This window comes from Sinohyriopsis cumingii, chromosome 8 (assembly GCF_028554795.1).
Source record: "Sinohyriopsis cumingii isolate HCF-2022 chromosome 8, ASM2855479v2, whole genome shotgun sequence".
Classification (NCBI taxonomy): domain Eukaryota; kingdom Metazoa; phylum Mollusca; class Bivalvia; order Unionida; family Unionidae; genus Sinohyriopsis; species Sinohyriopsis cumingii.
This window is the reverse complement of record NC_142968.1, coordinates 99,832,023-99,855,287: the sequence shown is the minus strand read 5'-3', so window position 1 is coordinate 99,855,287 and position 23,265 is coordinate 99,832,023. Positions and strand designations below refer to the sequence as shown.

At 33.3% G+C, this 23,265-nt stretch overlaps 1 protein-coding gene across 1 annotated transcript in view; it reads left to right on the top strand.

The window, feature by feature from the left end:
- The window catches only part of LOC149794231 (transmembrane protein 145-like), an 84,018-nt gene extending 64,353 nt beyond the window's left edge, over positions 1-19,665 (top strand). Inside the window, exons 10-13 of the mRNA XM_089968350.1 lie at positions 978-1,098; positions 6,225-6,284; positions 11,185-11,439; positions 14,807-19,665. Of these exons, the coding sequence (XP_089824476.1) occupies positions 978-1,098; positions 6,225-6,284; positions 11,185-11,439; positions 14,807-14,863 (493 nt within the window). The 3' untranslated portion in view covers positions 14,864-19,665. The remainder of the gene's footprint in view (positions 1-977; positions 1,099-6,224; positions 6,285-11,184; positions 11,440-14,806) is intronic.
- The last annotated feature ends 3,600 nt before the right edge of the window (positions 19,666-23,265 follow it).

Here is a 23,265-nt window from a genome sequence, read left to right as displayed (position 1 = left end):
TACAAACATTAATCTGGATTGTCTTACAAACATTAATCTGGATTGTCTTACAAACGTTAATCTGGATTGTCTTCCAAACATTAATCTGGATTGTCTTACAAACATTAATCTGGATTGTCTTATGAAAATTAATCTGGATTGTCTTACAAACATTAATCTGGATTGTCTTATGAAAATTAATCTGGATTGTCTTCCAAACATTAATCTGGATTGTCTTACAAACATTAATCTGGATTGTCTTATGAAAATTAATCTGGATTGTCTTCCAAACATTAATCTGGATTGTCTTACAAACATTAATCTGGATTGTCTCATGAAAATTAATCTGACATTCATGTTATGTTCGTGTACGAATATGTTATAACCAATGGATAATTGTAATCATTTGCATGAAGATATTCACAAATGATCTCATTTGCTTACCTGTAAATAGTTAATTTCATGAGAGAGAAAAATATGCATATTTTTTTCCCTTAGGGCCTCAAGGGAGATTAGTTGTATTTAACTGAGTTGCCCTCTTTAATTATTATTATAATATTATTACTGTTATTATTATTATATTATTATTTTATAACACAAAATATCACTCATGTAATAGTCTTTAATTTAATGTAGATTTTTTATTACTTACCTGATTATGTTGGGGCCCTGAGTGGCCGAGTGGTCTAAAGCGCTCTCCGTTATGGATCACTGCCATCTCACCTCTGTCTGCAAGGGTTCGAGTCTAGGACTTGGCCAATGTGGTTATGTGAGAAAGCTTGCCAGTAGCTCTCGTGGGTTGGTGGTTCTTCCTGGGGTTTTCCTAGGTTCAACCTCCACCATGAATACTGGCCGCCATGCATGGTCTATCGTGTGCTGAAAAATGGCATTAAATCCAACAACAACTACAACAACCCTTGATTATGTAGGTTTTCATTACAGATATCAACAGAAGAATGTTTCATAAATGATTCCTGTTTTAACCATTTTTTCTGCAGGTTTTGGGCAGGTCCTGTTGTAATTCTTGTAGCAATGCTGGCCATGGCACAGTGGACAAGAGAAAAAACTGTTGTAGGGGTGGAAAATTTTGTGGCCCTCTGTGGACATATGTTCTTTTTGGTGAGTTTTGTGTATTTACAGGAATTTAAGCTGCATGTTTTGTTTAAAACATGCATTGGATATGAATTCAGTTTGGACTTGTGTTTTGTTGCAGACTTGACCCAAGTTTTATTAAAGATCTTAAAATTTTATCCTCAAATTGAGATTTTGAATATCTCTTTTGTTCTTTAGTTGGTAATGTTATTTTATTTTTCACAGATAATTCAGCAGGCACCAGGAATAAAATACAGTCATAAACTCATGAACTTTTCTTCATCTCAGAGGAAATTTTGAGTATGTCTCAGGTTTGAGGAATTCCTCAACTCTTTTATCAAGTATAAAAATGTTTCCATATGTTGAATTTTAAACCATAAAAGTCATGTTGCATCATTTCCACAATCTCCTCTTTGTAGAACAATATTGATATTTTCTGAAATAATTATAAGCAAGATATTTTGAAATCTCATTTTGGGGAGAATTTTCTAGAAACTGGAATCTGCTGGGTCTAATCCTTGATGAAATCAGTGCCTTATCCTTTCCTGTTACACATTTAATGTTTTTTTAAAAAGAAAACCAGAACTTAAATCAGGCTATGCTTAATCAAACAAGGTGGTGTCTTTGTGTCTTTGATCAAAACTAAAAACATTTACTCTTTCTTGTCATCATACGAACCTTCTGACTTCCTCATACAATCTGGACACAACTAAATTCATGATGTTCCTAATAAAATGGACAGTTTACTCTCTTTGCCCAACAAAAATTAACTACAGCCAGTAGGCAAAACACATAAACAGAACAAAGTCACTAGGCAAAACACATAAACAGAACAAAGTCAATAGGCAAAACACATAAACAGAACAAAGTCAATAGGCAAAACCCAGAAGCTAATCCACTAGGCAAAACACAGAAACTAATTATAGCAACTATACAGAAATTGTTGCCACTAAGCAAAACACAGAAACTAATTATAGCAACTATACAGAAATTGTTGCCACTAAGCAAAATGCAGAAACTTCTCTTAGCCAGTGGACAAAAATCCCCAGAAACTAACTACAGACACTTGGCAAATGCAGAAACTAACTAGAGACACTAGACAAAACAATTAAACCACTAAGCAAATGCAGAAATATACTATAGCCACTAGGCAAAACACGTAAACTACCTGTAGCCCCAAGGCAAACAGAGAAATTAACTAAAGGCACTTGGCAAAACACAGAAAATAAATATATACATGAGGCAAAATGCAGAAACTAACTATAACCAAAAGGCAAACACAAAACTATTTATAGCCACTAGGTAGAATGTGGAAACTAATTATAGCCATTAGGCAAAACAGAGAAACTAACTATAGACACTAGACAAAATTCAAAGACTAAGGACATAGAACACAATTTTACTATATGTTCTCTACGTTTGTTTCTCAATACTGACCTTTCCACTGTGTGAAAATCAATACAAATCATATGTTAATTTAAAATACCTTCAAAGATGACTTCATGGCGAAGTTCCTGCAGCATGTAAACAGAACACAGATTTCACTTCCAGATCACCACCAAGGCCTTATTACTCACTGTGCACTGTTGCCAAAATACACACAGAACACCATACCCTGAGCTCATATTACATGTATCAAGAATAAACAATTACCTTTAAATCCCTTCCAAACTTGTATAAATATAACTCTTCTACCACCACCAAAATGAGAGAAAAATATGTTCTAAAAAAAGGCTAGAACTAAATTCGTGAACTGGAAGTACTCATTTTGACCCGATTCCATAGACACTTGGATAAATACTTTAAATCAGGCTTACCAAAGCAATTGAAAATGTTGAATAGTTCTGATACACATTGATAATAATTATTTACTCTCATTTGCCAAACATAAATTAATCCAAGTTCCTAAAGCCCTAATAAAATGGTATTGCCATTTTAAAATGCCAGAAATATTTGTTGATTTTATGTTTCCTGTTTTCAATGCAATACGTAGTACATGATTTAAAATTTAAATTTTGTATTCTTTGCTTTACATAGAATATTTAACTGCTATGCTTTTTCCTGAAACACTTCAAGATTTAAGTAGAAAAATTGGAGAAACCCATATTCTTCAAAAAATCATGAGATATTTGCTAGCCAACCTGGGTTGATCCAGTGGTGGGAGATGAAGCCATACCCATCTGGTCATGTACCAGATGCCTTAACCACTGGGCCAACATGGCTACGACTGAGTGGAGATCTTAGTAGCTTGAGAGTAATGGATAAGAATAGAAACAGGATTTCATAGTGACTACATTAATTAATTCCCCTTGTAGTGATAAGTAATTGTGTATATACTTTATGAGTGGGGCTAAGAACAGTTCAAAGTTACAAACCAGGGGCTAGTCTCAAGAGGGCAGGAGAAGACCCTGAAACCAATGTTAACCCTTTACCTCATACAAGCACCTTTGGACACCTCTACTCCATTTGCATGGAAGCGCCTTTTGATGTCTCTACTCTATTCGCATGTAAGTGCCTTTTGATGTTTGCTGTAAACATCAGCCATTTTAAGCCGGTTTTTGTAGTGCCACCTTTGGGGAAAACCCCCTATTAAATACTACATTCATTTCTGCGAATGACAATTACGTCAGATCACGTGGTCACTGTTTATGCTCTGGTCGATATCAGCTATTTAAAGTAACTGGTTCGTAATCTCCACTCCCCAAAATAGAGGTCATGGATTTCAATCAGTACTTATGATGTTTTCACGATTAGAATTATGAAAGATTCAATAACTTAGGTAAAGGCTGTGATATTGATGTAGGCAGCAATTAGTTTTTATAAATTATCAAATTCAGATGACTTAGTGATGCAGACGCAGACAAAAAAATTGTAAATTTTGAGCATGACAAATAACTACAGTTGGTCACGTGGTCTCACTGACTTGACGGTGAATGAGTTCTCTCAAGACTTTAAAGCACATAAAAAATTCTTCTGTGAAAAATAATGAAACAGCTATAACAATCAGACTTTACTCTTAAATTTTTCCACACATAATGGATGTGTACCAAAAATGTAAAATAGTTAAAATTGCTGTTAAACGTAACATACACTACATTGCTTGACAGTTAACAGGCAGGCTTATGCGTATGGAGTCGAATAGGTAACAGGTGTTCTATTTATAGCACACTGCACTGGGTAACTATGCTCTATGAGGTAAAGGTTTAAGGAAATAATGGTGTCAGTACATGAAGTTCAGGATAAGATGGCATAACTTTACCAAAGGTCATTGAGACCTACAGTACCATCTGGTGCATGTATAGAGGATTAGTTCATATGCCACAGATGTTTTGTTGTACTTATGAACCTAGATTTCAGTTAGACAAACCATAATCTGGTCTGTGCTGTATGTTTACTGGTGGTTTCAGTTGAATAGACCTAGATGCACCATTTTGAACTGTGCTGAATTTACTGCCTATGATTGGACATTACAATCTACCTATGAATTGTTGTAGGTGCTGAGGTACCATTAGGGTCAGTGCTGTATGTTATTCTTATGATTTCAGTTGTTCACTGTAAACTTTGATCTGGCAGAACATCAATCATACATAGAGAAATGGATCTGTGCTGTTCACATTTAGATGTGCATTATACAAAGGGTGAACACAGTGGTCCTTCATATAGTATAAGGTAACTCTGTATAACACAACCCATTTTTATAAGGCAATTACAGCCATGGATCCCATAATAATAATAATAATATAATGCTAAATGTTATATATTGCAATTTAGTTGTACAAATCCCCCCTCCCTCAAATTATTTAATTCCTCTCACCTTAACAATGAATGTGCATACATGTACATAAGTCACACACATTCATTTTGCAGTGAACATAACAAAACCTGTAGCATTCATTAATATTAACAAAACCTGATCTGATTATGTAACATACTTGACTTCTAGATCAACTGCTATAATCAAGCACTTGCCACACTGCTTTTTGTAATTTGGCATCAAGACACTTTCATGGATTATCAAGGTGTTAAATGTGTTTTATCAGCTGCAGTTGGTGAGGTTGTGCAATGGCAGACATGCAATTTATATTGGTAATATCTCTCAAGGTACATGCAGTTCTGATGCATGTGACATGGTGCCATTGTCATCAAATGTAGTCACTTCAATCACTGCCATCATACAACATAGTGCCATTGTCATAAAATGTGATCACTTCAATCACTGCTGCATTATGACATAGTGTCATTGTCATAAAATGTAATCACTACAATTACTGCCATCATATGACATAGTGCCATTGTCATAAAATGAAATTACAATCACTGCCATCATATGACATAGTGTCATTGTCATAAAATGTAATCACTACAATCACTGCCATCATATGATATAGTGCCAGTGTCATAAAATTTGATCACTTCATTCACTGCTGCCATATGAACATAGTGTCATTGTCATGAGATGTGATCACTGCAATCACTGCCATCATATGACAGTGCCACTGTCATAAAATGTTATCACTGCCATCATAGGAAGTGTCATTGTCATGAGATGTGATCACTGCAATCACTGCCATCATATGACAGTGCCATTGTCATAAAATGTTATCACTGCCATCATAGGACATGGTGCCATTGTTATAAATTATTATCACTGCAATCACCATTGTCATTATACATGTTGCTGTTATCTTAAAATGTGATCACTGCAATCCCTGCTGCCATATTACATAGTGCAATTGTTATAAAATGTGACCCCTGCTGCCACATGACTGTGCTGTTGTCATACAATGTGATCTCTGCTGCTATATTACATAGTGCCATTGTCATCAGATGTGATCCTTGCTGCCATATGACAGTGATGTTGTCATAAAATGTGATCCCTGCTGCCATATCACAAAGATGTTGTCATAAAATGTGATCTTTGCTGCTATATTACATAGTGCCATTGTCATAAAATGTGATCCCTGCTGCCATGCCAGTAATGAAGATAAATGAGTTCATTTAAAGTTATTTACCACACACATGCTGTTTGCATTGTGTTAGTGAGCAATCAGTAGAACAAACGATATAGACCCTGATCTGCTGACACATTATGCAATACCAGATAAAGGTTGGACATGACTTATAAGTGAATATATACGGTATTTCTCTTGCAGATATTAACAAGACCATCTGCTGCCAACAAGAACTTTCCATACCATGTTCGGACATCACAGGTTTGTTAGCCAGATGGTTTCCTGTAGTGTGAAGTCAAGTAAATTCTTTTGCAGAATTGCATTAGAAGTGGGGGGGGGGTGTTTAAGAGATGTTAGGACAAAAATGTGTTCATTTCTTGTTTATTTTCACCTTTATACCTTGCATAATTGATCTTAAAAGTTTTAATGTGCATTTTTAAAAAAAGCTAGACACATTAGATACTTAAGATATCGAAGGTTATGAAATTAATTTTTGAAATGGCCAGTAAATATCTTTAAATATTTTTGGATAGTAGCTTGTGCTGCGGTTTTTGATGTTGCCAATTGTGTCAAGCTTTATGGTCACACTACTATAAATAGGTCTTCTCTGCAGTTTCGGGTAAATTGAATCAGATGTATACTCTTGCATGTCATAAATGGTGACTAATAATAATAATAATAATAATAAAGAGTATATTTAATTCGGTATGAAAGAAATCAAATATAGTAGTAATAAGAGGAACCATGTTTGACTGGTCTAGTGGGGGACCACTATTAATGCCTTCCCTGCTCTTGAATAACCTTGTGTAACACATTCCCAATAATCTTAAATGGTGGAAACATGTATGGAAATGATCTTTAATACCAGTGCATTGAAAAAGCATTTGTTTGACAATCCCCTGGATCTGTTATCCAAGAAACATAAGTCAGTGTGAGCTTTCATTATGGAGGCAAAGGGATCAATATTATGTTGTAGTCCCATTGTCTGGATAAGCGATAAATTTTGAGATTTTTCACATCCACTCTGTATAATCTGAAAAGTCTAGACCGATAATCTGCTGCCAAATTATGAAAGGCGGTAATATAGGTATTTCTATTTAAACACCATTCCCACATTTACTTTGCACTTTTATCCAACACAAAGGAAGTCACACCACTCCATATTATTAACATGTGCTAGTGCAGTGGCATCATCCGATTGTATGTCGATATGTAAATCCCTGTTTGATGAGAACTAGGACTTCAAAGAAAAGAAAATTGACAGAAGCTCTAAATATTAATGTGGTATCCTGTCTCCTCACCATCGTCCCCAGTAGACTTACTCCAGGTAATGACAAATGCTCCCTATCCAATATTAGATACATCAGTTAACTCCCAAATAGCAATGGGATCTTGTCTGATTATCTTACCATTGTTTGTATCAAGATTATTGTACCACCAATTTAAATCAGCATTACTGGTCTCTGATAAGCAAACTGATTCATCACAAATACCATGAACTTCAAGATGGAAACCTTCCACTTTATCCGTTTCTAAACTTCTGTGGTGTAAAGGTGCTTCTAACACAGCTGGAATGCCTTGACTAGAAGACCAATGAAAGAGGCTAATTCCCTGATTTGAACTCTCTGATGTAAAAGATAGGTATGTCTTATTTTCTACTTTCTCACTTGGAAGAAACAGATTAAAGAGAACAGAATCGGTCAGGTGACCTATAAAGGTTGCCCACTGAGCAGGGATCAGACATGATTTGTCATCATCGATAGTAAAGCTCACTGTCTCCAACCTCTGCAACACTAAGTACACATTCTATTAACACACCAGTCTGTCTGAATTCCTATTTAATGACTAATAAAAATAAGATGAACATCTGATACCCAGCTCTCTGAAAAAGGCAATAATTGGTTTCATAATCTATGTGAAAACCCATGGTGTATTAGACAGACCAAATGGAAAGCAGTTGAACTTATACTGCAGTGTGACATTCCAAACAAACTAAATATTTTTTACTTGTTTCATAAATGGGAAAACTAAAATAAGCATCGTTCAAGTCCACAGAGGTGAAGAAATCTTTTGAATCAGCTCCAAAACAAAAGAGAAAGTCTCTTGCTTAATCTGTTCATATTTGACAAACTTGATGTTCACATGCTTTAAGTTAATGATGGACAAAACTTACCATTATATTTTGAAATGAAATGATGTCTTTCATTTACAGCTGGAAAAACAGCACCTTTCACTAAGAGTTTTAAAGCTGTGTGAACCAAAACTTTTTCTACTTCAGAAAAATATATCAACCTTAGAGAAAATGTGACTGAAATTTCAGTGAAAACTTTCTTGAAATTTAACTGAAAGTTTTGGTCAAAATATTAATGAAGTTCACTAAAAATTTTGACCAAAACTTTCGCTGAAATTTAGGCAAGATCTCTCGAAAATTGAAATAAAATTTTGGTGAGATTTTACAAAACTTTTGGTGATTTCACCAGTGAAATTTGACAAATAATGGAATTTCAGAGTTACTATATATATATATATATATATATATATATATATATATATATATATATATATATATATATATATATATATATATATATATATATATATGGTTCAATAGGAGAAAACCATATACTAATGTGAAGAACAAGGGGGATTTAGAAGAGGTTAGAGTACTGTAAATAACATATATATTTTGAACACACTTATTTGTGAAGATATGTGGAAGAAAAAAGCTGATTTTATTGTGCATTTAGAATTTGAGAAGGCCTTTGATAGAATTGAGAAGAAAGCTTTATGGTATAAGCTGTATATGTGTAACTTGAGTAAAAAAGATGCTGAAAATATTACAAGCAATATGTGCAGATGTCAGAACTTGTGTGACAACTTTAAGTGGATTAAGTGATATCTTTCAATATTCAGTAGGTGTGACAGGGCTACATATTCTTACCTCACTTTCTGATGGTACTTTATGAAGATGATCTTTTAATTGGCCAATTGAAATGCAGCAATTTATCAGATAGGCTTATCCAATACATATTATTGGCTGTATCATGTCAAGGAAATGGGAGCTTAGTGAAACAAACAGGAGCAGCTATCCATAGCCTGGATGGGTATTGGACCCACAACCCTTATATTAAACCAGTACTCAACCACCGCTACTCACTGTGTGACAGGACATAAGAGGAAATGTTTCTGATAACAAGTCTAATAAGTCCAAGATTTAGCAAATTATCATTTCTGTCCAAAATATTGTATCTTGTAATATCATTTGTTACAATGTGTACAATTCTGGAGATATAACATGTTGTTATGTATATTTGCATTATTTGTTAGATTTGTTTATTCGTGATATGCTATGGATAATTGTATTTTGGACTTGACCTTGTTCTGAATCAAGTTCATTTTCTACAAGACCTGAATCACTGATTTTGATTTTGTTAACAACATGTTTATCTCAGTCTGAGTCTAGAACATTGGAAATTCCCCATTAAATGCCAGGTCTACATGTTTACCAAATTTATATTATAATTTTAGTAACAGACCTAATTATGACTAAGAGTTTATCTTGTAAACATTGGGAACCTTTGAGAATGAAATTTTCCAATAGGTCATAGTTTTTTCTCTCCAGAAAATGCTAGTTTTGACATGAGGTTAAGTAGAGGACTATATGATCGTGCTTATCTATAAATTATTCATTCATGCTTTAAGATCTGAGTAGGATCAGTTGTATTATTTTTGTGTCCATTATTTCATTTGGGCTGGAATTTATTTATTAAAATTTTGTAATTCAACATTATCTTCTCTGGAAATACAAAGTGCTCAAAAACAACGTTCTTGAAAATAGAGACTTGGAATTAGAGTGAAATTCAAATAAGGATATATTGTATTATTGTGATTCAACAAAAATCTCTTGGGTTGGCACATCACTATGATGCAGACCATCACAAGTACATCAACACTTCAATGGGTTAATTTGAAATACCACTATTTTAATCGTTAGGACTTGTGTTAGAAATTTGTAGGATTATTTGGGATTTAATTCACTATACCGTCAATAAAATTAAAAAAATCACTTTGTGTTCTAGGGAAAGAAGTTATTTGTTGAATTTTTCAAACCTTGTTGCTTTTTGCTCTTTTCTGTTACTTGGTTTAAGACCATAGAGTCGTAATAATATATGCAATGATTTTATTCTTATTCAGAGATATTTTGATGGCTAGACTCCGGATTAACAGATAGAGATTGAGTTAATATAGACTCAGGATTAGGAGATAGAGATTGAGTTAATATCTGCATTCCACACCTTAGTATTTTCCAAAGTCTGGAGCTTGAAATCTATAATAAAACAATTTTTTGATGTTCAGCTTTACAAGTTTTTTAATGTCGAAAGATTTTTTATCCATCATTATTCATCTAAAAAGTGTTTTTAGGAAAAAGGCCACATGCCAGGTCAAGGTACTACACTCCATTCAAGGTCTTTGCCAAAATGTATCTGTTGTAGCCATCATCATTTCCATTTTGTAACTTGTCAGCTCTTCTGGTCATAGATCTGTTGTCCATCATCTGTCCATCCTTTAGTTCAGGTTTGTTGGTTTCAGTAAGCAATAGTAAAAAAGAAGATATGTTTTTATGTTGAATTCCTGTAAATTCTTTCCCATCAAGGGACTCTTGTTTTTCTCTAAATACACCTTTTGGAGATGTGCTACACATGTGTAAGTATTAAGAGATTTTGATTATATTTGCTATATTAGTTTGCTTACATCAAATGTCAAGGCTACAGCAGGTCAGCAGCTTGGCCTTAATATAAGACTTCATAGATGTAATTGGAAATGCAAATTGTAAAAAAGTCCATTTAAATATAAATCAAAATTCAAAATGTTATGTCTTGTCCTTAAACTTTGAATATTCTGAATGATATAATGGTAACCTCCCTCTACCTTAACACATTTTAAAAATGCTGATTCCACCATTGTCGTCATGGTAGTCACCAAAAAAGAGTTGAATCAGATGCAGTCTCACCATTGGCTAATGCAAGCAGTTCAAAATTCATATGAATACTGTACAACTTGGCCTTGACTGGTTTCTTCTTGTTTTTCAAAACTCAATTGAATGCTGTATAACATGACTGGTTTCTTCTTGTTCTTCTTGTTTTTTGTTTTTTTTCTTCAGATTGGTATTATGGTGAATGCCCCACATCAGATGGGAACACTGCTTGGAACCAGTGCTGAACTGAACAGTTTTGAAAACCATATCTATTCTGTAAGTACAAGTCCAGATGAACGTGGCCCAGATTTTACAGGACTTTTTGTGACTTCCAAAGAAAGATCAAAATTCCCACAAAATGAGCATGAAATGTCACTAAATAACAACAAGAGCAGGCCTGAGGATGAGACGAGTCAACTTCCCAGCTACTCTTCAGCCCAGGTATTTTATTATTAAGATGTTGCTGTTTAATCTATCTGTGTATAGCTGTGTGTAGTGCTCATCCTAATGTGGAGGGGGGATGTATACCCACAGCTGCCCTTGAAAAATGCTGTGACAAATCCTGTGGACAATGCTATTTGATTGAAATCAAACGTAAAAAAAGAAAGCATTGACAATGATATGCTAGTAGATTATGCAATAGTAGCTTTGTGTATACACCATTTTGTTGGTAGGTACACATTCTACTTGGCTACCTTTGCACTGGGTGTGTGTGTATGTGTGTGTGTGTATGCATTCATATGTGTGTCCATGCACCAAACTTTAAAGTAACATAATGTGCCAGCAGATCATGATCAATGCCATTAAACATTTCTGTTGAAGAATTCAGTTGCGGCATGATGCCCCAGTGCTAGACACCACCATAACTGCCACACTGCAGACATCATAGTGATATGACTGAAATTTATTTAAAGCTCGGTTAAAAATCCAAAACTTACACACACACACACACACACAGGTGACTGCTGAGTCAAGGAAACCATATGGATAGGTTTTGACTGTGCTCACTTATAAGTCGAATTCAACTTCAAACAACATAGACCCTGATCTGCAATTGCATAATTCACTGGAAAATCAGGGTCAGTGTTATTTGTTCTATTGATTGCTCTTAGCATGTTGCATTGACGCGGATGTAGTAGTGCATTATGGGATGACAGCCCTGGGTCTGTGTAATATGCAATCGTATTTGACTTATAAGTGAGTATATTTGATAATATGCAATCGGATTTGACTTATAAGTGAGTATATGTGATAATATGCAATTGGATTTGACTTATAAGTGAGTATATGTGATAATATGCAATCGGATTTGACTTACAAGTGAGTATATGTGATAATATGCAATCGGATTTGACTTACAAGTGAGTATATGTGATAATATGCAATTGGATTTGACTTACAAGTGAGTATATGTGATAATATGCAATCGGATTTGACTTATAAGTGAGTATATGTGATAATATGCACAGACCTTCTTTCTACATTTCATTTATCACAATAAAGTCTACTTTATAAAGCTTACTGATTTTTAAATGCTGCAAACTGAACATTTCTTGTTTGACATTTACATTGTTAAAGTTTTTGGCAAGAAGAGACTTTATGGTGGGACAGAGACTCACAGCAATGGATCACTTTCACAATATGTGTTTTGAATGAGTTGCAGTTCCTGATATTGATTGCTAATAATCAAAATGAGGCTATCACGGCTGGGTGAATATTCTTTATATTGACTTGAAAGTGAACTTCAGCATTGCAGAGTCTGAATAATATCCTGACATCATTTGCTTGTACTTATAGTTTTGTAAACAAATATCAGGATTTAGAATAATAATAATAAACCTATTCCCCAGTATGTTTATACAAAATTAAATAGCATACACACAGCCAAGCAAATAAAAACTATCTCCTAGAAATTGGTTTATACTAAAAGTTTGTTTTAGAATGTATTTTATCTTATTTTGCATTAGACCAATTTAAGTGAGTACTTTTTAAGTTTTAATAATATTTGTCAAATTATATTTAGAGGTACATACAGTTTGTATATCCAAACATATTTAGGGGTATGTAATTTAAATGAACAGTAACTACAATCATTGGAAAAACAATCACTATCCTTGCAGATTCAGAAGGCAGCAACCCATTCCCACATATGCTGTTGAACATAAATTTAAAATAAAATTCACTTAGTATCATTAGTCTAATACCAATGTACAGATTTCAGTCTGTAGTGAAATCTAATAATCTCCGACTAATGGACTAATTTTAGTTTCAAACCCTGAAAATGTCTACATAAACTCATTTTCAGAATCCTGGATCTAAATCTCACAATTATCCACACAATTTTAATTAAAATTAATATTACTCTTTTGTTTCAGTATTTTAATTAAAAAGTAACATGATTCTGTAGTTCAGTTAAAATAACATTATTTAATAGTTTTGGTATTTGAATTAAAAAAAGATGATTCTTTAGTTAGATATTTTAATTAAAATAACATTCTCTACACAATTGAGGTCTCTGTTCCTTGAAACTTTAATCTCTATGACATGCTTTTCATTGAAAAATGCAAATGTGATTTCTTGGTTTCAAAAATTTTCCTTTCATCACCATTTTTGTTTTCTCTACTAAATAGTCATAAATCAGATGGAATTAATTTCTGATAATATTTTTAAAATCTCCAGTCCATTCACGACTTTCAGAGAGCTATAACAGATTGTAAAATGTTTAGATGCCAACATCACACCTATTATTTTAAATGTTAGGCATCCTTTTTTCTGGAAATTAGGTTGTAGGTACATGATGCTAGCATGGTCATTTGTCCCTGACACTATCATTGCTCAGATTTAAGATTTTTTCAACTGTTTGACAGTTAAACACTGTAAATCCTCTAGGCTGAAATCAATATACTTCCCATCTTCTGACATTCTGTGTGTTTTTAAATCTTCCAGCAGTTACTGCCTCATTTTGAAATTTTGAGATCTTGCAAGATAACCTGAGAGCATTATATTCAGGTATTGTGAGATTGGCCTTTTGAATGATTTTTGTATGCAATTGGTTGATTTTTTTTGTTGTATTTCTTAAAGAGATATTGGTGTGATTTTATTGTACATCCTAGAAAAAAAGTAGTTGATTTTGAGTTTGACTGTAGTTTCAACACATCAGTTGATCTGATCCTGTCTCCCTAGCATATCCCATCTCCCTTGCATATCCCATCTCCCTTGCATATCCCATCTCCCTTGCATATCCCATCTCCCTAGCATATCCCATCTCCCTAGCATATCCCATCTCCCTAGCATATCCCATCTCCCTTGCATATCCCATCTCCCTGAATATAGTCATCAGTGACAGAGCTGTATGTGGATGTCTGGGATTTATAGGTCACTGTCTTGGACAAAATGTAGGTCAGTTTGTGGGACAAAATGTTATAGGTCAGTATGTGGGACAAAATGTAAGTCAGCTTGTGAGACAGACTGGTCTAAAATAAAATATAAAATAAAATAATTAAGTTTAGTAGTGATTTTAGGTTGTGATAACTAAAAAATGTCCTGATAGGCTTTACTTTAATTTTCTTTCTGTCAGTTTAAGCTATAAAACTATAATTTTTTTAAAGTCTGACTCATTGGTAAATATTTTCTTGAGCTGTTGAGCATGGGTTGGGCTAATAGATGAAATATCAGAACTGTGAAATTCTTGATTATGAATGTTTTATGATTGGGAAGAGCAGATGTATTGTATTGTCAAAATTTATTGCTCATTTAGTGTTAATTTGTTCAGTTTTTTTCCATTAGATTTTCTTTGTTTTTATTGCAGATTATGCCATCAGCACCACCTAGATATGAAGCCCTGTTTACAGTTGCTGATGAGTAATTAAAAAAATGGACATAACTACTGCTGCAATAAGTTTCTTTCAGGTTGTGATGCTTCCCATTCCTACATAAACAAGTTTGTTGACATCGACTTCTTGGATCTGAGGAGAATACTCCACCCACCAGTTAGCATAGCTTTTTATTTAAACTCAGCATTTCTCATCCCACAATAAATCAGATTAGTTGACAAAGCACAATTCAGTTTTGAATTAGGCAAGTGAATTTTGAATCCTTAAAAAAGGTTAAATGTTTTATTCCTACCATGGTGATTGGATTGGTCGGTTGGCAAGTGAAATCTTGTGTTTTTAATAGTTGATTGACATGTGCCATGTCCAGCCAAGAGGTCAATTTTAAGCTAGCTGGCATGAAAAATAAAGGGTTGATTGAAACCACAAGTACCCCCCACCCATGCCCCAGTACAAATTGAAACTTATGGCAAGTAAGGAATATACAAGTACATAAATACTGAGCACACAAGGCAAGGCATGAATTCTTGAGTATAAAATCAAGGAGTACAGAAACCCCAACTATACATCACAAGGCAGGATACCACAAGTGTGGAATCTGGTTGCATTTCAAAGCAAGACAGCATGTGCAGGATTATACACTAAATATTATCTACTGCAGGTAACTTTGCCACTTTTATAACATTCTGCAAGGACATAATGTAACAATTTAAGAAAATGTAAGAAATAGAAGTTTACTTTTAAAGAAAATAACAGTATAGTTATATTATAAGACACATGTCATTTCACTACAGACAGACAGAAATACACATCCAATGAGTTTTTATTCATATGTAATTATGAATGAAGTGTCTGCAAAAACAAAAAAACAAGATGGGTCTAAAACAGATCCAATATCAAAATGGTAAATAATTAAAATAGTAAGCCAATAATTGTTACTGATAACCTCTCTATCCATTTTTTCATCGCATATCTAAGCTGCCTAGTTATGTGTACTTAGGATTTTAGTACTCTACATTTCCTGCCTTGCAGTTTATACTCAGGATTGCAGTACTCTGCATTTCCTGCTTTGCAATGTGTACTCAGGATTTCTGTACTAATGGTTTCCTGCCATGCAATATGTACTCAGTATTTCCATACCAATGGTTTCCAGTCTTGCAGTCTGTACTAGTGGTTTCTGTACTCAGGATTTCCTGCTTTGAGTGAAGTTGAAATTTGTACTCATGGGTTTCCATACTCAATGATTCCTGCTGTTCATGTTTGTTATATTTGTGCTTTCTGTACTTGAGGTTTCAGCTTACATATTGGGAAGAGGAATGCTGCTCATTTTATAAAACTTCACATAGCTTTATAAAGAAATTGACTTTTTGTATATATTTGTTTTTACCTTTTTTATTTGTATGCTTTACTATTATGATATTGCTTATTAAGAGATTGCATCATTTATAAAGGTAGACTCATTAACTTGACCCACCATTGTCATGCTTCTGTATTATTGCTATTTGTCACAGTCCTTGAATTTCTGATAATCTTTTCATCTCATTGTAATCTGTGATAAAATTTTACATAATATATTTTACACAATTATACGAATCAGTGGTACTTTTCTTGTTTATCCAATTTTGTTGCTGTAATTTGTATTTGCAATATGGAAGATTTTTTTAAATATATAAAGCCATATTTGCTTTTATAATATTTAACTAGCTGTCAACAGCATAGGCCCAGATACCATATATACTTGCATACAAGTCATGTCAATCTACAAACAGCATAGACTTAGATCTGCCATCACATTATGAGCTGGTAGATCTAGCACTATGCAATTTCTTAAGACTGATCAGTAGAACAAATAACAGACATACAATATGCTGGCAAATCTGGGTCTATGTTGTTTTAAGTTGGATCCAATGCATATGTATGGCATGCTAGTACAGTGTTTAATTAGGTGAATTTAATCTTCAAAATAGCAGTATTATAATGACTCTGTGCATACCATATATACTTGCATTTTATTTATTCTACTGATTACTCCTAACAAAGTGCACAGAGCCAGATCTGCTAGTGCATTATCTGCCAGCAGATCTGTGTCTGTGCTGTTTGTAGTTGGACTCAGAAGCATACATATTATTCATATTTGTCTTTAAATTAAAGTAATATATATATATATATATATATATATATATATATATATATATATATATATATATATATATATATATATATATATATACTTGCTAATCTGAGTCATTAAAGGTCTTGCATTCCTAGCATGGTTCAACACATTTTAAAAATACCTTGGTAGCTAATCATCCAGGTGATCCATTTTGAATCTGAGTAGTCCTTGGAAGGTACTGCTATTTTAAAATTTGGCTTTTTGGCATTTCTCTTTCCTTGTTATGAGTCATTAAATAAATATTCATCTATTTATTATGTTTGTACAGTTTTTATATATATCAAACATGTCATGTTATCATGTAGTAGTACACTGGGCTACCTGAATTCAAACTATGGTAACCCCATCTAAGCATTTTGGTTGTCCATGTGCTGCCTGAATTCAGTATATATGGCAACTATGACCTAGCATTTTGGTAGCCCTAAGGCTGCATGAAATCAGAATATGAAAGCCCTGAACCAGTATTGTGAACTGTATGCAGGAATTTGCTGGACCCTGCCCTCATTACATTGGCCACACAGTTCATCACATTGTACAATTTGTTGGACATTTAAATAGCTTTTAAAGTTAACAGTGATAGGAAAATATGCTGCGCAGCAACCATGGAAAAGTTAACAATTTTGCAGGTGAGGTAAATTTTCCTCATATTTGCCCATCATTTTGGTACAATAAGAAGAAAATATTCCACTTTTTTGCTTAGGTTTATTAAAATCTTGATTCCACAAAAGTGGAAAAATGTATGTGTGTGTGTGTGTGTGTTACTTTTTTAGTATTAGTTTTACCCATTCTTTATAACTTTCCATACACTCTAGAATATTTTCTATATGGTCAGTTAATGGTTTTTCTTTACATCTTTAATGCAGAGAGCTTGTGAGATTATATGTACTTTCAAATAACAAAAGTTATGAATGATCTATAATTGTGCACCTAGAAATAAATAGGTGCATAAACCATTAAAGACTTACTTGAAAATCTTCAAGACAATGTTGGGGGTTTTGAGATTCAGAAAGTGTATTTTGAGGTCTGGAGAGGGGAGGGTCAATGCATGCAGCCTACAAAATCTGCATCATATAATTGAAAACAAGTTATCTACTTTATGAATCTTTAGAACATGACTTGAAGTTCAATTTAAATAAAAGACAATATGTTGTTCAAGCATGTGCAAAGATCTTGTTAAATATTTCTTGACATAGAAAATGATCTTTTTTGCAGCTGCATTGCTATGAGGAAGTGTCAAACGTGTAATGGTTTAAATATGTTCGTTACTTTTGGGACTGAGAATTGTCCTGATGTGGTGTTACTATATTGATGGATGTCACACGCTCCAGAATGACTGATCTCAGTATGGTGTTTGCAGTATGTGCAAAGAATACTATGCTCCCCATTGGTGGTGCCTTTCATCAAGTCAAACTCTATCAACCACGAGCTCTAAAATATACTTTTGTTGGGCTTTGTTTGCTTCACTGATTACTTTTCCTTATCTTAATTGCAGTTCTATTTCAACATTTTGCCTTGAAAAATGAATCACACTTCCACACTATTCCAGCTACAGTACCATGAAGTCTGACTTCAAAGAAATGTCGCTGTTGATCATGAATTAACCAGTAATCTTTAATAAATATGGTTTAAACATTATCATTCAAGACATCATAGAGTAATAACTTCTTTTTCTTCAATGTGCAGTTTTTACTTATCTTCAGCTCACTGTAGTGTTGCATATGAGGTTTACTTCATTCAGCATGACTTCATCATTTTTATGTAAATATGACAATGCCATGATGTACACAAAGGTCCCAAAGTTATTTTAATTGCTCTATCACTAACACATTTTAATGAGTTAGGTATTTACATTTTTGAGGCTGAAAACATTGTAATTATTGTTTAATTATGATTCACAACAATTACAGTGTAATAATGCAAAAAGTGACAAAAGTGAATTGGTCTGGTGCCAAAAAAGTAGGGATCTTACCTTTTATTGTTACATCATTATTGTAAGGTTAAATACTTGTCTAACAGAATTATTCATATTTCTAGTAAAATTATACGTATTTCAGATAGAAATAAAAATGACATTAGAAGTCTTCAATTCTCAGTTTATATCAATGTAATTTATAACCCATCCATATATTGAGAGATGGCAATCTTTTTATAAGATATAGTCAAGCCACGATATGTTGACTTGGAGTCAAAGGTCAAGGTCATTAAGATATGTTGGTTAATAGTTTGAAGAGTCATCCTCCATAGAGAACTGTTGAACATGTTGCAGGTGTATAATGTACCATTAAATGTACTCTTCACTTGGGTTTTGGTAATTTTTTATTTCTTGCCTGTGAATATTGTGCATGTACCATGTTTATTAGTTAATCTGTCCAATACATCTTTACACTTACAATCATGTATTTATTATTTTTTGACCTGTACATTTATACATCTGTTAATATGCTTTGTAAAAAATTGCTCGGAGCAAGACTTCTTAATAGTGCCATCTACTTATTGTTCAAAGTTTTATTGTAGCAGTTTCTATGGTTATTCTAACATTGAAAGAATGTGCACCATTGGCTGCATGGATCTGCATAATGCACAGTTATTACTTACTCTTTGTTCTCTGCACAATTGTTTTCTTTTTATGTTGCACATATAAAAATAAAATGTTCCTCATCTTTAGTATTAAATTTGTACTTTATTTATCAAAAAATATGACACAAAGTCAACGATAAGTAATGATTGTGTGGAAACTGGTTGTGTGTGGCTACTGGTGTACCACCTATACTATTTCAAGGTTATTATTGATATAATAATGTAAATCTTGTAAAAGGCTCGTTGATATTCTGTGTTTAAGTTGTAATCAAAAACACTAAAAATCAAGTAAGTTTCAATTTTAACTTTCTTATGCGAGTTTTTCATTAAATAGCGTATTATTACTTTACACTGTATCAAATTAATTTAACTTTGCACGACTTTGTCCATGAAAAAAACGTTTCTTGTATACAGTATATAGCCATTGAATTTGTTTCCATTTTAGATAATAAATAAATGAATATATGACAAAAGAAATGTTGCTTGGTTGTAAAGCATCTCCAACAACTGTAAACACAATAAATAATGTGCCATTGGTAACTTATGCATATTTTACATAATTTCCCCCGTTTCACTAGTTATCAAAGAAATTCATTTCTATGACCACTCTGGTGGCTTAGTGGTTAGAGCATCCACCTCGGATGCTGGAGGTCATGGGTTCAATCCCCAGCTGAGTTATACCAAAGACTAATAAAAATGGTACTAACAGCTGCCTTGCTTGGTACTCAGCATTAAGAGGTTAGTGTTAAGACTGGTTGACCTGGTGTCAGGATAATGTGACTGGGTGGGACATCATGCTACATGTCTGCGGCATGATGTCCCAGTACTAGACATCACTATAAACTGCCACACTTAAGACGTTGTAGCGATATGACTGAAAAATTGTTAAAGCTACGTTAAAAATCCAAATCACACAGATGCACACACAATTCTATGATCACATAACGACTGTATATGCATGCTTATAAGTCAATTCAAACTGCAAACAGCACAGACCCTGATCTACTGTCACATAATGTGATGGCAGATCAGAATCAATCTTGTTTGTTCTATTGATTACTGACCCAACAATCTGCACATACCCATATCTGCCAGTGCAGTTGGACACATAAGAAAGTATGTATGGTTGATAATAATCTGTCATCATCTAGGCTGAGGTTTGCACCAAAGCAGAAAGTACAATAGATATTTATTGCTTGATAAGTAAAGATTCAAACCAGTGTCACATGGAATTCTGACTCTCACCTGTGTCTGTATAGTTGTCAATTTTACCCTGCTATCAGACCAAGATGACCTTTCACACAAAACATAACACTGATGACAGTGATGCTTAAGTAGGCAAGACAGGCAAAAGGTCTTTGCATATTAATGTTATCCTAAGTTAAAGTTATTTACAGTCACTGATGGCTTTAAAAATCTTTAACGCCGAACATTTAAAATTGTTCACCATGATGCTGCAAGTTTTCTGTTAAAGCAGGAAAGAGTAACAAGACAGTTACTATTAGACTATCATGTCATAAAGTTTAAACCTGTTGTGATACTATCCCAAGTTTTAATTTGGTGTAGCAGGTTATGACTCTCAAAGCCTGTTACATAAAACTTGAATATTGTTGATGATTCCAGCGCCAACAGAAACAAGACTATTATCACTATGCTTGCACAGGTGAGACAAAATTGGAAATACATTATTAAAAGGAAACTTTCAAAAGTTTAATTTTCATGGCAAATACAAGTATTTTACAAACAACAATTTAATGAACTTGCTTGTACACTGCCATTAGTTATTTAAAAAAACAAGAAAGCCAATCAGATATATTAGTTTTCATTTTAATTTGAATATTTTCACTTATGCTAGACATAACCTGTTTGTTTCATTTATAAAATTTTAAAATATTTTTACATGTGTATTGCATTTACTTTCTGTTGTTGAATTAAAAGAAACTCAACATTCATAATGTTGATTCTGAATACTGAGTAGAATACTAGATGTACATCTTTAGTATAAAACAAGTATTCAACATTGTATACAACTGTGGTATTCAACACTGTATACAACCATGGTATTCAACAGTGGTATAATGCCACTGGTATAAAACTGTGGTATTTGACTGTGTATACAACATTGATATTCATCAATGGTATACCACTGTGGTATACAACTGAGATGTACAACTGTGATATTCAGCTGGTATACCTCTATGGTATACAACTGTGGTATTCAACAGTGGTATACCACTGTGGTGTACAGCTGTGATATTCACTAACATCTTAGTTTCTTGATAAGATATTTAAATTTAAACAGGATATGGATTGCAGTTCAAAAATTGTGAATAATTTATTGATCTGAATTAAATGTGAAGATCACATAGATCATAGATCATCCATGCAGTTTACATAGATCATAGATCATCCATACAGTTTACATAGATCATTGATACAATTTACATAGATCATAGATCATCTATACAGTTTGTATAGATCATCCATACAGTTTATGTAGATCATAGATCATACATACATTTTACATAGATCATAGATCATCCATAGTTTACATAGATCATAGATCATCCATACAGTTTACATAGATCATAGATCATCCATACAGTTTACATTGATCATAGATCATCCATACAGGTTGCATAGATCATAGATCATCCATACAGTTTACATAGATCATAGATCATCTATACAGTTTACATAGATCATAGATCATCCATACAGTTTACGTAGATCATAGATCATACATACAGTTTACACAGATCACAGATCATACATACAGTTTACATAGATTATCCATACAGTTTACATAGATCATAGATCATCCCTACAGTTTATATAGATCATAGATCATCCATACAGTTTACATAGATCATAGATCATCCATAGTTGACATTGATCATAGATCATCCATACAGGTTGCATAGATCATAGATCATCCATACAGTTTACATAGATCATAGATCATCTATACAGTTTACATAGATACAGATCATCCATACAGTTTACATAGATCATAGATCATACATACAGTTTGCATAGATCATCCATACAGTTTACATAGATCATTGATCATCCATACAGTTTACACAGATCATAGATCATACATACAGTTTACATAGATCTTAGATTATCCATACAGTTTACATAGATTATCCATACAGTTCATGTAGATCATAGATCATCCATACAGTTTACATAGATTATAGATCATCCATACAGTTTACATAGATCATAGATCATACATACAGTTTACATAGATCATACATACAGTTTACATAGATTATCCATACAGTTTACACAGATCATAGATCATCCATACAGTTTACATAGATCATAGATTATACATACAGTTTACATAGATCATATATCATCCATACAGTTTACATAGATCATAGATCACACGTACAGTTTACATAGATCTTAGATTATCCATACAGTTTACACAGATTATCCATACAGTTTACATAGATCATAGATCATGCATACAGCTTACGTAGATCATAGATCATACATAGTTTACATAGATCATACATACTGTTTACATAGATCATAGATCATAGTTCATCCATACACTTTACATAGATCATAGATCATCCATACAGTTTACACAGATCATAGATCATACATACAGTTTACATAGATCTTAGATTATCCATACAGTTTACATAGATAATCCCTACAGTTTAC